Here is a 14179-nt window from a genome sequence, read left to right on the forward strand (position 1 = left end):
TTAGTTATTTCATAAGATGTTGTTACTTTTTTATTTATGTAATTTTAGGGTATCTTTTTAGTTTACTTTTGGACCAAGTAGCATTGGTGCCCAAGTCTTGTAAAGCCTATAAATAAGGCTAATGTAATCTTTTGTAGAGGTTATTTTTATTGATGATTAATGAAATAGTTTATTTGTGGCATGAATTTGCCACGATATATGTAAGTTTGAACTAGCTCTAAACTTGGGTGTTCGTATGTGTTGTTGATGACCTATGTCCAGACCCTGCTCCTCATCAACTGGTATTAAAGCCATGTTCTGTTCCGTAAGTTGTTGTAGCATCCTCCTAATTTCCTCCATGTCATTGTAGTTATCGACACGACCCTCCATATCCAAAAACCTTCCCGAGAACGCGGATCTTAAGCCATAGCTCTAATACAAATTGATGGGAATCGGGGTCCAGACATAGATCACCATCAAAAACCCTACCCCACATTCATATCCATAGGAATGTCCCTAAAATTTTACCATAAAAAGAAAATAGAAAATAGAAACATCTAAATACCAAAGAGATATGGAATGTTTTGTAATTGATACAAGAACGGCATTCTAAGTTCTGATGGTGGTAGAATACTTATCTTCACACTTACATTAAAAATAAAAAAAATAAAAAAAAAAACCTCCTAAAAACTATTAAGACAAATTAAAAGGGTATTTGGAGAGCTCTCATAAAATCCTTGTATGATTCAATGACCTAGTGATACTAAATGCCAAAGGATGTGCTGATCACGAGCATGAGCTTAGCACACACTACAATTCCACGCATTTAGGGACTGACACTATTCATTTCCAAACACAAGAATCTTGGCCGCAAACATTTCCGGTTTCTAGGGCGAAACCTTAAATTTGAGGCCATTGGAGCCACAAAACTAATTGCCCCTTTCGTTAAGTACGAGATTAAAATAACACCAGGACAGTTGGCTTTGCATTATAACGAGAGAAACCATGGTACATTGTACTTTATAAGCCTAACCAATTAATACACTATAGCAAAACACAAGCCTAAGCATTTCCTTCTTCACATACAGAGCAAATGGAGAGCAGAGCGGCTTCTCTTTTATTTCTCACAATGGCAATCTTATGCTGCACCGGACATACGGCAGCTACCGTCAAACATTGCCCCGACTGCGGGCACAAGCGGGTGCCATACCCGCTAAGCACATCACCGGACTGCGGTAACCAACAATACAAGGTCCGGTGCAATGCAGGGGTGCTCTGGCTTGACACTCTCAATAGCTCATCATACTTAATCACATCAATTAACCCACTAACCCAGCGCCTAATCATCCGGCCGCCGGGGTTAGCAAACAACGTCACGTGCATGGCAGCTGACTTTAAGTCCCAAGGCATTTTGCTGGACAACAACCTCCCTTTCAACATAAGCAGCAGCAACACAGTCATAGGCATGAACTGTTCCAATGAAATACTCACTCTCTCTCAAAACTGCTCATCAAACAGTCTCTGCCACGACTACGTTAAGCACAACCCAATGGCTGCCTCGGCGTGTGGGAAGTTTCCGTTGTGCTGCTTGTACAAGACTGGAGGGTCTAACAATGCTTACAAGATCAGGGTTAGGAAGGAGAGGTGCTCCGCTTATGTGAGCTTTGTGAATTTGGACACTTCTTCTGGGGCTCTGAGCAGCTGGCCTGAGCCTGGGGTTGAGATTATGTGGGAGCTGCCGCCAGAGCCAGAGTGCAAGCTGCCAATTGACTGTGGCGATTTGATGAACTCTGTATGTTTGGCGGATCGGTTTGGACAAAGAAGGTGCTTGTGCAAGGCTGGGTTTCAATGGGACGCCATCAATGCAATATGCCACAGTATGTCTCTTTTGTTTTTTGTTTTTTTTATCATGCTTATTGTTGGAGAGAGTTTTGTTTTCAATTCCAGAATCCAATTTCAGATTTTGTTTTAGGTTCAGAAATCACAGTTTTCTTTGAACAAGATTTGAATTTTGGAGAGAAAACTTTGCCAGCAAACATTTATTGGATCCTCCTCATGCGGTGGTTTTTATTAGTGTCAGGGGCTCCTGAATAATAATATATTGACTATATTTTTTTACTCAAATTGAAGTGCAAACAAGTAGTGTAGTACTGACACTGTGATCTGAGATCTTCCGTGATTTCGAAGCAAATTTTAATATTCTGTAATATATATTATATATTTGACTCGTTTACAGAATATTTATATGTTATATACTGATCAAAGGAAATGAATTCTCTGACAAATACAACGGCTGTTTATGCATTTTTTGTACTTGTAGTAACAAAAAGAAAACCATAAACTATAGTCCTTGAACTTGTGATATACAACTTAAACTGAAAATTAATCAATATCAAGACAAGCATCAAATTCAGATGCCTCATTAGCAGAATATATGCATTTACAAGCTCTTTACATGCTCTCAAGCTAATACAAAAACTGTCTTTTTGTGTAGACATCAAGTGTCCAAATTGGAGACGCTGCAAACGTCGAAAGAAACTAGCTCCACTCATTGGAGGTATGCCTTGGTCACAGAAGAAATTTATACTGTTTTTATTTTTTTTAAGGTTAAATGACTGGGATGAATGATTATTTTTCTAATTTCTTCTTAATTAGGCCTGGTCTTTGCTGCGGTTGCAATGCTTATTGGAGCCATTATTGGATCTGTAGTCTACAAGCGACGTGACCAAAACGTTGCGAGATCAGCACATTTTAGCCTGACAAAGTTCCGGGAAGACATGCTAAATGCCAACAATAGTGCTGGAAAATCAGCCAAGATCTTCACAGGCAAAGAAATCACAAGAGCAACCAACAATTTCTCCAAAGACAACGTGCTTGGCTCTGGTGGATTTGGTGAAGTCTTTAAAGGAGTTCTTGATGATGGAACAATCACAGCAGTCAAGAGAGCCAAGCCTGGCAACACTAAAGGCATGGATCAAATCTTCAACGAAGTTCGAATTCTCTGTCAAGTAAACCATAGAAGCCTAGTCAAATTGATGGGGTGTTGCCTTGAGCTTGAACAGCCTCTCTTGATCTACGAGTATATCCGCAACGGTACCCTTTTCGAACATCTCCATACAGGAAATTTCAACACTTCAAAAAGGGTCTCACTCACTTGGCCTATGAGGCTTACCATTGCTCGTCAAACAGCTGAAGGGCTTGCCTATCTGCACGATTCTGTCGTGCCACGAATTTACCACTGCGACATAAAATCAAGCAACATTTTACTCGACGACAAGCTCAATGCAAAAGTTGCTGATTTTGGGCTGTCAAGGCTTGCCATGACTGAATCAAGTCACATTACAACATGTGCTCAGGGGACCTTGGGTTACCTTGACCCCGAATATTACCTAAACTTTCAGCTGACCGATAAGAGCGATGTCTATAGCTTTGGAGTGGTGCTGTTGGAGCTGTTGACATCTAAGAAAGCTATTGATTTTAACAGACAAGAAGAGGATGTGAACTTAGTGGTCTATGTTAAGAACATTTTGAGGGAAGAGAGACTAATGGATGCCATTGATCCTAGGATAAAAGAGGGGGCTGGCATTGTAGAATTGGAGACTATGAAAGCCTTGGGGTCGCTAGCCTCGGCTTGCTTGGATGAGCGAAGGCAGAATCGGCCCTCAATGAAAGAAGTTGCTGACGAGATTGAGTACATCATCAGTATTGTTACAAATCAGGTTTCAGCAACTTAGGTCCATGAATGGCAAAGAAGTTGGAATTGGAAAATTTTAAATTTTATTTCTGTTTCCGATAAACTTCTGATTCTGACACGTGCAATCATCTGTAGCGCTTTGTATAATAACGGAGGCTATGATTTTTAGTAGAGTTTCCTTGTTGCCTTCTTGGTTGAAAATTGAAATAAAACAATTTGCAAACTTGTAAAATAGGAAATACAAAACATCAAAACTAACAGAGGTATTAAGTTGATGAGGACATGGATGCTAATAAAAATGTGAAATTGATAGAAGATGTCAAACACAAATGAAAAAAAAAGGATTCAAATAGGGAACTGTCCGTTGTATTCAACCATGGTACGAGGGTAGGGATTATAAGATCATTTCACTTTCCAATATGATAGAAAGGCCAATAAGGAAGGGACAAGTGTCTAATGAAGCCAATGAAGATATCTTGGAATTGTTAATTGGGATTTGATATTTGTTATGGGATGCTAAACAAAGCAGGATGGTTTTAGGATCTTGAAATGTTGAGTGGACGGGAACATGCTCATTCAAGTGCAAAAGAACGAGTGGTATGCGTATCAACTATGAGATTTTTGTTTACTTCCAATATCAATCTAGTCATGATCGAACAATGAACTGAACAATGTTCCAAGCAACAATGCCCGGATTTGGATGACCTAGATGAGTTATACCATGCTGCAAACGGCTTTGGACCCTTCCAAGCATGCATATAATCATATAATATAGTAGCAATTCTGCTTGCCAACAAGTTCTTTGGAAACACAAAAATGACTTGTGATTCTATTTTTCAAGGGATCTTCTAGAGTAAATCCTATTTGGTTTTGTAAATGATGTGATAAGCAATGCAATTAGTAGATCGATACAAATAATTTTATCAATTATCAACAATTAAAAAAGTTATCACTCGATATGGTGATATTATGTATCTTGTCAAATTGATGTTGTAAATTCATTTAAATTGTACCGTTAATACACCATTTGAATGTGAACTCGTAACACCACGTGTTCCCGCAAAATCATACAGCAAGAGCAAGATCCTCCATTAACTGGACCCAACAAGTTAGAATGCTGCAAGCACAATGGCTATAAGGCTCACTATATTTCATCCATTATATCCATACAATGGACAAATTCATGTTTACAACAATCCTCCATACAGTAACACTACTACTACTATCATGCAGTGCCCAGTCCGTAACCGCCACGCTGCGTTGCGGGAACTGCGGCACAACTCCAGTGCCATATCCGCTAAGCACCGGACCCGGGTGCGGCCAAACGTGGTACAGGATCCGGTGCACCGCAGGCACACTATGGCTGGACGCTCTGAACAACTCCTCCTACGCCATCACATCCATCAACCAGGAAACCCAATGGATCACAATCCGACCCGCCAGCTTCGCCCCGAACACTTGCCTGTCAAGCGATTTCCACAGCCAAGGCATTCAGCTGGACCCTAACCTCCCCTTCAACATCACGGGCAGCAACACGGTCTTGCTTTTGATCTGTACAGACGCCATGTTGAATTTACAGGCGCCGATAAACTGCTCGTCGAACAGCCTGTGCCACAGCTTCATCAGGGACAATGCGGTCGCGTGTACGCGAGAAACGCTTTGTTGTACGTTCAGGACTGGTGGGTCCCAGACTGCTTACATCATCAGGGACAATGCGGATTGCAAGGACTTGTTGAATTTGAAGTGTTTGGTGGATCCGAGTAGTGTGGGGGGCAAAGGAGGTGCTTCTGCAATGGTGGGTTCAAATGGGACTTCATCAATGGTTTTTGTCAAAGTAAGCAAAACCCAATTTGTCAATTTGATGAATTTTTGTCATAATTAGCTCACAAAGGAGAAACTATAGAATGGAGGTTTGATTAAGCTTTATTACTGTGAGTAGAGGTCAAGTGTAAGGAAAAGGCTGCAAAAATCAAAAGAAACGAACTAAACTCATAGGTAATTTGTTCTCCCCAATGGTACGATGTACAGAGGGTAACGTTCTCTTGTCAGATATCTAATATGTTACTTTGTACAAATTTCTCTGCTTATAGCAAATCGTTTTGCTTATTTAAAAGTCTTCTTCAGGTATGGCAATGGTTGTGGGAGGAGTTGTTGGCATAATGGGGATTGTATGGTACACCAAAGGTCACCGTTTGAAGAGAAAAGCACGAAAGGGTTTGATGAAGAAGGAGGAGCGGATGATATTATCTTCGAAAAGCAGTGGCAAATAAGCCAGGATCTTCTTCACCACCAAGGAGATAGCAAGAGCAACCAACTACTTTTCCAAGGACAATCTCATTGGCTCTGGTGGCTTTGGTGAGGTATTCAAGGGCACTTTTGATGACGGGATCATCACAGCCATCAAGCGTGCCAAGCCTGGCAACACCAAGGGCATTGATCAAATTCTAAATGAGGTTCGAATTCTTTGCCAGGTGAACCATAGGAGCTTGGTGAGGCTCCTTGGCTGTTGTGTTGAGCTGGACCAGCAGCCTGTCCTGATATACGAGTACGTTCCAAACGGCACTCTTTTTGATCATCTTCACCTCCATCATGAAGGCAAATGGGCTACGATCAGCTGGCACCAAAGGCTCTGAATCGCTCACCGAACCGCCGAAGGTCTTGCCTATCTTCACTCTTCTGCAGTGCCTCCAATTTACCACCGTGACGTGAAGTCTAGCAACATTTTGCTTGACGAAAAGCTTGAGGCAAAAGTTTCAGACTTTGGGCTTTCAAGGCTGGTTGAGAGCACAGACACCAGTAAAAATACTCACATCTTCACCTCTGCTCAGGGGACCCTCGGCTATCTAGACCCTGAGTATTACATTAACTTTCAACTCACTGATAAGATTGATGTTTATAGCTTCGGAGTTGTTTTGTTGGAGCTGTTGACTTCTATGAAAGTTATTGATTTCAACAGAGGAGAGGAAGATGTGAATTTAGTGGTGTACATGAAGAGGGTGATGAAGGAAAAGAGGTTGATGGATGTTGTTGATCCAGTTATTAAAGAGGGAGCTAGCAAGTTAGACTTGGGGACAATGAAGGCACTGGGATTTCTAGCAGCATCATGCTTGGATGAGCAGAGGCAAACCGGCCTTCGATGAAGGAGGTTGCTGATGAGATTGAGTATATCGGTATTGTTACAAGTGAGGTTCCTGCATCCTAGTTGTTTTTGCGAGCACAGCCATGGCAACTTGTCTAAATCCTAATTTTAGAAAGTATGGTCTTTTTTTCTTTCATCAACTGTAGAAACTTTTCTATGATTCAACTGCCTTACAGGCATTGTATGGTAAAAAGTCATTTGCCTGCCTTGCCTCGATCTATCTACACACCTTCTAGTTTCAGGTTGGTTTCTAATCTAAGCCAAACCTCCATCTGTCTCTTCAAATCAGGGGGCCTAAATATAGTAGCACTACCAAGTTGACAAACACATGAACACATAACCAACAAACAAAGTGTAGCAGAAAAGGGAAGCAAAGCTCAGATTGCGTGATCGTTGAACATGGTAGGATGTTCGCCTACTCCAATCGCACATCTGCTGTGCATTGCAGGAGGATGTACATCCCCGCAGGTCCAATAAATCTATGAACATTAACTAATCTGCATGCAGTTCCAAGTATTTAAATTCCAGGCCTAAATTCTGGACGTCTAGCAAACGAGAAGTCACATTGAATCTGTAGAACTTCTTCAGCACATCTTCGTACATTAGGTGGATCAAGATATGATGCATGAGCAGACACATTGAAACAAAAATAGGAGGATGCTGAATTGCCCCAAAAAAAAAAATACGGCATGTGTTACAGAAACTTTCTCATTTACAAGTTGAAATAAATGAATGCTGTAACGTACATGTGTGTCAATGGTAGGGCAAAAAAACATGAGTCTCTAAACCGATGCCAATAAGATCCAAAACATCACGTGAGAAGATATGGCAGCAAGGCCCCAAGTGACAAAAGCGAACGCAACTGCAAACTTGTAGTTGATGCATGGGAGATGGTATTCCCCCTTGCAGAAATGTAGGTCTCTTGAAAACAGAACTGTAAGCCCAGCGCAAGAGCTTGCAGCAGCTAGTGATAGAGTAGCTGTTACCTGAACATTTGAAATTTTTATTTATTTCAGCAGCCAGTATACAATCTCAAACATGCCCCAAATAGAATATCAGCGACAACTTAGCAGACGCACGTGCATGCATCTGATTCATATTTCTGATTCATATTCTAGCAAGAACTAAAAGATGCTCAGAAAAGTAAGATGTGAAAAGAGTTTAAGAGACAAGTGAAATACCCAATCACCTACAACAAATAGGCTCACTAGGATTGGATTTTGAAGGTCTCTCTTTTTCCACAAAGCATAAATATCAAGACAAGCAAGCCCCAAGCTCCATAGCAGTTGAAGCCCCATTGATGCGATCAAATAGCTGAACCATAGGACAGAGATCAACATAAAGTTTGTGCAGAATAATTAACTAGCAGTGAACCCTAGTAGTTAAAACATATGCAAGAAAAAGAAAGTGATTCATGACCTAGACCTATCTTAGAACCATCAGGAAAGAATCTAAAAATAGCAGTTCACTATAATCAATAACATTAGGGTTCAAGAAGCAAATATGAGGAACTAACAAAAGTGACAAATTCATACCAATTTAACATAATTCCATACATAAAAACAATAGAATAGCTACAAAAAACAACATGCTAAAAACAGGGGGAGACGTAGGATTATTTTGGAAGAATATGAAAAATTAGAAAAATTCCAAGCAATGTATTTGTCAATACTTATGTGTGGACAATTTCTGCATTTATGTATGTACCAACAAGGCAGTGGATTATGCGATAATATCTTTCTAAGGCGAAACAAAGAAATCCGACGAAACCTCCCCGACTGATCTATACGGTTTCGTACACGAAAACATAACGTCAACAAAATTGCTTGGTCTGATCTCCCATTCAACTATCAAAAAGTTGTGTCTTCAATGCAATGTCAAAGCAATAAACCCAACAAAACAGCCGCTTAAACCAATAAAAAACAGTTCATCACTGGAATCAAACCAAAACATATTACACAGGCAAAAACAAAACCCATCAAAGTCCAATTACAAGCATTTTTTTGATAAAAGAAAAAACCAACAGATGATTATCAGACATGTGGCGTCCTTATCATATCCAAATAATTTCTGGGTAAACTAAAAATGCAGGTAACTGAAATAACGAAAAACAGAAAAACAAAATACCAGAAAGCAGTGAAGGTAGCGAAGCCGTCAGTGGTGACCATGACTGAAATGGCAATAGAAGCGCATGAAAATTGGCCTATCCTGAGCAATAACCCACTCACCGACCCAGGCCTCCCAATCAGCTCCTTCATTTCTGAACCAGACTGAGCAGAGACTGCAGAAGGGCCCTTTCTCCAAACAAAAGGGCCCTTAAATCCAAAAACCTAGAATTCACACTCCTCCTCCCATCACACCTTAATCTCCCCCAATCTCCTCCATATTTTTCTCAACTTTCCGATTTCGAACCAAATAAATAATGTTAATTGGATTCAATTAGATTCAGAAAGATGCAGCGAATCTCTATCACGCATTGATTGATTCCAATTTTGGAAGCAAATCACAAATCAAGAAGACGTTGCGTTAAAGAAACCCTAATGTTTGATTATGTCTTGATTAATTCGGTTTTGAAAACGACGGGAAAGTATTAATTCCGGTGGACTGGAGCTGTCTATTTTAGTAAGTAGTTTAATTGAGGAGGCTCGCTCACTGACACTTCCGACGTGGACTTCCTTTTCTATATTTCTCTTGGTATAGTCGAGGTGAGGTTCCTGTGCATGCAAGACTACTGAGTCTGGGTGGGCTCGTCCACTTGGGTGTTTTGAATTTGCTGGAGGGGAAATGGTAGTAGTGGTCTCAGAAACACTGGATTTGTAAGCTATAAAGTACCCGCCACTTGGTTCGGCGCAGCGACCCACCCAATTTTTTTTCGGGGTGGCAAAGCCCAAACAGACCCACCCACTTTTAAGCTCGCACGTTGCTGCACATAAAATTGCCCAAACGTCAGCTTAATAGCGGAATTCTATTGTGAGGTGTATATATGGACTCCGAGGTATATAGGCAAGAAAAAATCAGCAACTGCAATATGAATTTTTCTTGCTCTCTCTGCACTAAAACTAAAAAACTGAAATGATTATCAAAACTGCCATTCATTTTCATAGCGAAAATACCACATACCCAATTGCTTAAAGTCTTTGTTTTTCTGTGGATAACCAGGGAAATAGCTACAATTTGGTAAGCAATTCATTTGGTTTGCTTTAAATTTTGTTGTGATTTTGAAAATCATTGTCTGGGTTTTCGTTTACTGCCTTGTGTTGCCTGAAAACTTTAATTGTTATTGTATTTCGTTTACTTTTTATGAGCGCTTTCTTTCTGTACCTGCTTGCATAAGTTATTTTATATATTTATTGCTTCCTATTGGGGTTTTACTCTGTATCTAGTAGCTTTGATTGAAAATCTTGTACATTCTTGAATGGTCATGAGTTTGCTTGGTTGAACTTTTGTTTCTCCTTTGATATATTTTTGATATGTTTAACTTCTATGTTGATGTGAATTATAGATTTCTTATTTTATTTTGCATGCTTAATTCAGAGAGATTGAAGAATTAGAGCAATCTGGTTCATTAGAAATATAAAGAAAAGGGATTGCTTTTTTACTTTTGCAGTGATTGCTATTTTGGCAATGCACAATCCAACTTCCATTTCCTTCTAATTTTTTTTATTATAAATTTTATAGTTCTGCTAATACTGATACACTTTTGTTGAAGTAAATTTTAATAAGTTTTCTCCTTTTCAGATTTAAGGTGTATATTCTTGTCCTTGAGTTGAAGTGGTGGTCTTGGATTCACTTTGACTATTTCAAATTTGAAAGGATTATCAGCTTGATACAGGCCAGTGAATTCGTCAATCATTAAGCTGACGGGCACTTCTGAAACGGTTCTTCAAGTTTTTTGCGGGGCTGTACCACGCCTTTGTAGTACTGATTTGTAAAATTGTAATCAAAGGAAGAATATTTGATTACCGGGTGATTTTCTCTTTACAGTATCAAGGGTATCTATACACAGATTTTCTACAATCAAGAGACTAATAAAGGAAAGCAAACCATGTATAATCAATTACATATAATTTGGATAATCACTCAATCCCTAATATATTGGGATTTAGTTGATTTCTCAACACCCTCCCTCAAGTTGGAGAGTGAATATTGTGAACTCCCAACTTGCACACCATAGCCGAAAAATCTTCTTTTCCCAAGGCCTTTGTAAACACGTCTGCTACTTCTTGTTGAGATGAAATATATCTTGTAATCATTGTTCCATCCAGAATTTTATCCCTGATAAAATGACAGTACATTTCAATGTGTCTAGTTCTGTCATGGAACACTGAATTGGCAGATATGTGCAGCGCAGCTTGGTTGTCACAGTGTAAAGTAGCTGGTCCTGGGTCTGGGAGTTGCAGGTCTTGCAATAGATAACGCAACCAAGTAATTTCACAGCAAGCACCTATCATTGCACGATATTCAGCCTCTACTGAAGAAAGAGATACAGTTTTTTTGTCTCTTTGTTCTCCATGAGATCAAAGAATTTCCAAGAAACACGCAGTAGCCACTTGTTGACCTTCGTGTACATCCCGCCCAATCTGAATCACAATATTCCGTTAACTTCATCTCATTTCCAGTAGGAAAGAAGAGTCCTTGTCCTGGGGTACTTTTCGGATACCTCAAAACTCTCATGGCGGCATCTAAGTGTGGCTTGCAAGGCTCATGCATGAATCTATTGAGTATATGTACTGAATACATAATATCAGGTCTTGTTATGGTGAGAAGAAATATCTCACCTGTATCAGAAGAAATTTTGGAATTTTGTTCCATGGGGAAAGCTTACTGGACATGCCCCCAAAGCTCCTCCATCTTTAATAATGTCCGGTGCATATTTTCTTTGACAAATAGAAATACCTTTCTTGGAACGTGAGACCTCAATGCCTAAAAAATATTTAAGATCACCAAGGTCTTTGATCTTAAAACGAGTATTAAGAAATTGCTTGAGAGCATTAATGGCAGGCAAATTATTTCCTGTAATCATGATGTCATCAACGTAGATCAAAAGAGCGGTGAATGACTTGTCATTTTTGCGAGTAAAAAGCGAATAATCGGCTTTGGACTGAGTGAAACCAATAGCTCGTATGGCTTCAATGAACTTAGAAAACCATTGGTGAGATGCTTGCTTTAAACCATACAAGGATTTGTGAAGGCGACATACCAAATGCTCCCCTTGTCATCGAAGACAAGGAGGAGGTGACATATAGATTTCCTCATAAATCGCCATGAAGGAATGCATTGTGGACATCAAGTTGATACAAAGACGAGTTGTGGGCAGCGACAAGAGCAAGAACACACCCAACAGAAACCATCTTGGCAGTAGGAGAAAAGGTGTCATGGTAGTCAAGACCTTCAGTTTGAGTGTATCCTTTGGCCATGAGACGAGCCTTATAGCTCTCAATGGTGTCATAAATGCAAATGGGTTGCTTCCCTAGAGCAAAGTCTAAAATATCGATGGTATCGGAAATATCGGTAGTCCAAAAACACGGAAATTTCAATGGAAATATTGGGATATTATCGATATCGATAAAAATTGAATAAAAACTACGGAAATTGTAAGAAAAACTTGAAAATTTTTATTGAAACTTTGGAGGATGTTTATTCAGTCAATTATCTATTAGTTTATCACAAAAAATTGGAAGGAAATGCATTGCATGATGGGTTAACTGATTTAAGTTGATTATATAGCGAGCTGACAAACACTGTGAGTGTAGAAAATATGTAGTAATTAATGAAAGAAGATTAAACACACCATAATCATTTATATATAATGATTTACTATATATTTTACACTTTATACATTGCATGGTAAAATACATGAGTGACTTAGTACTACACAGAGTTCTTATGAGGTTCAAAATTTTCACTATGTTTATCATCTCTGTAGAGTAAGTGTATTATGAAGAGTAGTCATCAAATGATAAACCCGCAAAACTACATGTTCAAAACAAAACAATATAAATAAATATATTTTAGCATATTATCACAAAAACATAAGCAACATGGTGGTTAAGGCGTTGGAGGAGTGAAATGGCAAGGGTTTGAATCCCTTTTGTGCTTTTCTTTTTCATTTTTTCCATTACATTGATATTTTCGATATTATAGCGATATTTTGACAAAATATTGCTTAAGTGTGAGCGAAATAATCGACATCGATATTTTCCGATATTATCGATATTTATACGATATGTGTATGGATACGTTCTGAAAAAACGATAATATCATAGATATTTCGCCGATATTATCGATATTTTAGAATATGCCCAGGAGGAAGATAAGTGAGGGACCAAGTCCGATTGGATTCTAAAGCCACAAGTTTCAGATTGCATGGCCTCTAGCCAGTGTGGATTAGAAACAGCCTCTGCAAAAGTGTTAGGTTCCACTGGCAATACAACTGGTGGAATGGAAGGGTTGGCATTTATGGATGTAAAAGAATATGAGGTAGATGTAATATGATCTTTTGCTCCACTATCAATCAGCCAGTGGTGTAAAGGTAAAAGGAAACATGACAAACCTGCAGAGTTTTATTGTGGCTCTTTCTTATCATTCATCATGGTAAGAAGCTGCTGATACTCACTATTAGAGAGGTTTGGCATGGCAGACTTCAACTCTTGCATAGTGGGATTGTTTTGCACGTGATTGGCAGAGGAACTTGAGCCTTTCTCAGATATATAAGCATTGGACTGGCCACAGGTTTCTCTCTGTTCCTGTAACCTGTGTGCGTTTGCAATTGTCAAGCTTTCTTAATGTCTTTGTGAAGGAACAATACTACTCATACCACATTTGTATACCACATTCTCATACCACCTTATGTGGCAGATGAGGTGGATAGTCACATCAATTAAAATTAATTTAACATTTTCTTTTCTTTTATGATTTATTGACACTTTTTAATTGATGTGACTGTCCACTTCATGTACCACATAAGGTGGTATGAGAATGTGGTAAGAATAACATTATTCCTGTATGAGAATGTGGTAAGAATAACATTATTCCTTTGTGAAATGGAAAAGCTAGACTTACCAGAGAGGTGGTACACAATATGGTATAAAAATGTGGTAAGTCTAGCATAGCATTCCCCCTGTGAAATATGAAGTCAAGTTTTCTTAACGTCTAATATGGGAGAATATGAGAATGAGAGAAGATAGTATTTCTGGTTTTCAACATAGTTTCTTTGTATTGCTAACAACAAATTTATACAAGTAGATGGTTTGCTAACCAAGCTAATCATATTTGGTTTCCAAGGCCTGGAACTTGCAAGCTGCAGTCTTCACAAGTCAAGTGAATATTTCCTGGTTTCACACCTCCAACATTTATTGCTTTCACAC

At 39.1% G+C, this 14179-nt stretch overlaps 2 protein-coding genes, 1 long non-coding RNA gene and 1 pseudogene across 3 annotated transcripts; 3 read left to right on the plus strand and 1 right to left on the minus strand.

Annotated features, from left to right (window-relative positions):
• The first annotated feature begins 1108 nt into the window (after positions 1 to 1108).
• On the plus strand, positions 1109 to 3713 carry LOC117630513 (wall-associated receptor kinase-like 20). Its single transcript, XM_034363220.1, has 3 exons — positions 1109 to 1856; positions 2474 to 2536; positions 2635 to 3713. Exons 1-3 carry the CDS (start codon positions 1109 to 1111, stop codon positions 3711 to 3713), a joined length of 1890 nt encoding a protein of 629 aa, XP_034219111.1.
• A 1131-nt stretch (positions 3714 to 4844) lies between these two features.
• On the plus strand, positions 4845 to 6875 carry LOC117630514 (annotated as a pseudogene).
• A 575-nt stretch (positions 6876 to 7450) lies between these two features.
• Positions 7451 to 9447, minus strand: LOC117631334 (CASP-like protein 5B2). Its single transcript, XM_034364432.1, has 3 exons — positions 8940 to 9447; positions 7994 to 8126; positions 7451 to 7798 (listed from the first exon to the last, which is right to left on the minus strand). Exons 1-3 carry the CDS (start codon positions 9068 to 9070, stop codon positions 7595 to 7597), a joined length of 468 nt encoding a protein of 155 aa, XP_034220323.1. The 5' UTR covers positions 9071 to 9447; the 3' UTR covers positions 7451 to 7594.
• A 373-nt stretch (positions 9448 to 9820) lies between these two features.
• On the plus strand, positions 9821 to 10774 carry LOC117632791. Its single transcript, XR_004586520.1, has 2 exons — positions 9821 to 9989; positions 10551 to 10774. It is a non-coding gene; the product is annotated as an uncharacterized LOC117632791 (long non-coding RNA).
• Positions 10775 to 14179: the final 3405 nt, after the last annotated feature.

Source organism: Prunus dulcis, chromosome 6 (genome assembly GCF_902201215.1).
Source record: "Prunus dulcis chromosome 6, ALMONDv2, whole genome shotgun sequence".
Taxonomy (NCBI): domain Eukaryota; kingdom Viridiplantae; phylum Streptophyta; class Magnoliopsida; order Rosales; family Rosaceae; genus Prunus; species Prunus dulcis.